Raw genomic sequence first — 2,539 nt, forward strand, 5'->3', positions numbered from 1 at the left:
ATACTTGTTTTCATGTCTATCTTTTTCTTGTACATTGTACACCCTGAATACATAAAAATAATTTATACATATTTAACATTTTTTCAATAGATGATTAACATTTTTTTTAAAATATATCTTCTTAACTCTATCATTTTCATACACATTGTACATTTTATATACATAACATTTTTTATACACTTTTGATTTTTCTCAACATATGATTACCAATTTTAGAAACACATTTTTTGATATCTACTTTTTTCCATACAGCTTGTAGAGTTTTTGGTACATTGAGAATGATTTGGTATACACGTTTAACATTTTTCAAACATATGATAAACATTGTTTTTAAATACATGTGTTGATGTATATCTATTTCATGCACATTGAACATTTTTTATATACAGAAAAAAATGTTTATACACATTTTTTTTCCAATTGATGATTAACATTTTAAAAATACATGTTTTGATGTCTATCTTTCTCGTACACATTATACATTTCCTATATACATATAAACAGTTTTAAGACACCTTTAATTCCAATATATAATTAACATTTTCAAAATATATCTTGTGATGTCTATTTTTTTTTCATACACCTTGTACATTTTTTATACACTAAGAACACTTTGTTATACACGTTTGTCATTTTTCATATAGATGATTAACATTTTTTCTCATAAACATGTTTTCATATCTTATTATTTCATACACATTTTATATTTTTCGTACACATCAGAAGCATTTTTCTATACGCATTTAACATTTTCCAAATGCATGATTAACATTTTTCAAAATTTTATGTACAATGTTTTTTGTAATATATACATTTAAATTATTCGAAATATAAAAAAGTAAAAAACAATAATTTACGAAAAGTAAGGAAAAAACGAGCGCTTAAGGCCCACACGCTAGACCGGGCCATTGGCATAGACGCTTCAGGCAGGTGTTCACGGTCTCACGCTAAGCGAGGCATGTTCGCGCCCTTGGAATGCATCCTAGCCCATCTTGATTGTATCTATTTGGGCCGCACGACTAGAGGATCAGCTAGCAATATTTAAACCACAACACTTGGCAGAAGTCTAGTAAACCAAATGCTATAGCAGCAGCTAAACGGTAACATCACTACAATTGTTGCTAGAGATGCCGTCTTTATGAATCGACTATACTAGGTCGAAGGATTTACATGGAACACACTAAAATTCGATGGTACACAGCAAAAGCATTATTGGCAAGTGAGTGACAACACTGAGAGATGTCAAAATAGAATAAATTGCCCTGAAAGAATCAATAGTGTCCGATTATGCGGGCCACTGAGGAGTAGGTTCCGAGGGCGGCACTGACGACTCCGACCACTATTATAGAGACGCTCGCAATCACCTGAAATTGGAGATGTTGGAGTAACCGTATAGTGTGCCCACGAAAATCTTGAATGCAAGGAAGCTTGGAAAGCTTAAGTTTATGGAAAATGCTATATTACCTGAGGACGTGTGGCTTTATTCTGCGCGATCTTCAGGAAGCACAAGGCGGGCATTATGACTGCCTGTAATCAGGCAATGAAGTTAAAACGAGCACACAATTGTTCCTCTGCCATCTGCATTTGTTATATATATTTTTAGGACAAAGACTAGCAAGAGCATGATACTGTTATATCATGAGCAACCCAAGGGGATGTAGTCAACTTTACCAAAAAGAATATTGTTTGACCAGTATTATCGTTTAACAGATTTTTCAGCTACCTCAGTAAGCTATATAGGCCATTAAGTGAAGAAAAATGGCATACCACAAGTGTACTAAGAAGGGATCCAATCAGAGCCATCATCAGACCTGAAATATGCAACACGCAAATCAGGAATACACCGTACACGGAGCTTAACAGCTATGTATCCAGACAAGTCTTCTCTGAGCCACCTTTACAGATTAGAGAGCTGCTATACGTACGATCAAAATTCGTATGAACATTGTACGATGGTGTTGTGGACCCAAACATCAGAAAGCGGTGCCTCTCTTGTCTTACAAAAATCATATGGAAAACCATCATAGAAATGTAGTTTTGTTTACAGATTACAGAGCAGACGGCTTAAGCACCTGTACTGTGCAAGTACTATAGTAACCAGAGGTGTTTCACGAGGTCGGTACAAAAAGGGTGTGTTTTAGGGATATTTGGGTTTATAACAGAGAGTAGTCCTCAATTAAAAGAAGTCACCAGTAATCAAAAGTAATTTTTTTTTTGCGGGTGAGTAATCAAAAGTAATTGATATGAACATCTCAGTGCTCATTATCGCTCCTAGTACTATGAATGGGTTCATTTTTCCAAGAGCACACATGAGGAAAATATTGAAACTTCAATGAATATAAATGCCGGTTGAACTACTATTGTTTGTATTGCGCTACTTTGCATGTAAAGTTCATGCACCATCTGCAATTCCAAAATAATGCGTTTACAACGAAACTCTACTGGGTTTTCAAGAGAACCAATGGAAATAAAATGTACCGCAACAAGTAAATTGGATTGACTGATGTAGAGGCCGGAGGTAATCCTCCTTTTCAAAAAA

At 34.5% G+C, this 2,539-nt stretch overlaps 1 protein-coding gene across 2 annotated transcripts in view; it reads right to left on the reverse strand.

Annotated features, from left to right (window-relative positions):
• Nucleotides 1–1,024: 1,024 nt before the first annotated feature.
• LOC119325899 (amino acid transporter AVT1A-like) overlaps nucleotides 1,025–2,539 on the reverse strand; it is a 32,686-nt gene continuing 31,171 nt past the window's right edge. The window contains exons 10-12 of one of the 2 annotated variants that reach the window (XM_037599621.1): nucleotides 1,768–1,811; nucleotides 1,465–1,527; nucleotides 1,025–1,364 (exon numbers count right to left, since the gene is read on the reverse strand). In XM_037599621.1, coding sequence (XP_037455518.1) covers nucleotides 1,272–1,364; nucleotides 1,465–1,527; nucleotides 1,768–1,811 — 200 coding nt within the window. In that variant the 3' untranslated portion in view covers nucleotides 1,025–1,271. Of the gene's footprint in view, nucleotides 1,365–1,464; nucleotides 1,579–1,767; nucleotides 1,812–2,539 lie in introns of those variants that run through there. The other variant, XM_037599622.1, reaches the window with a different exon arrangement.

Source organism: Triticum dicoccoides, chromosome 6B, assembly GCF_002162155.2.
Source record: "Triticum dicoccoides isolate Atlit2015 ecotype Zavitan chromosome 6B, WEW_v2.0, whole genome shotgun sequence".
Lineage (NCBI taxonomy): Eukaryota > Viridiplantae > Streptophyta > Magnoliopsida > Poales > Poaceae > Triticum > Triticum dicoccoides.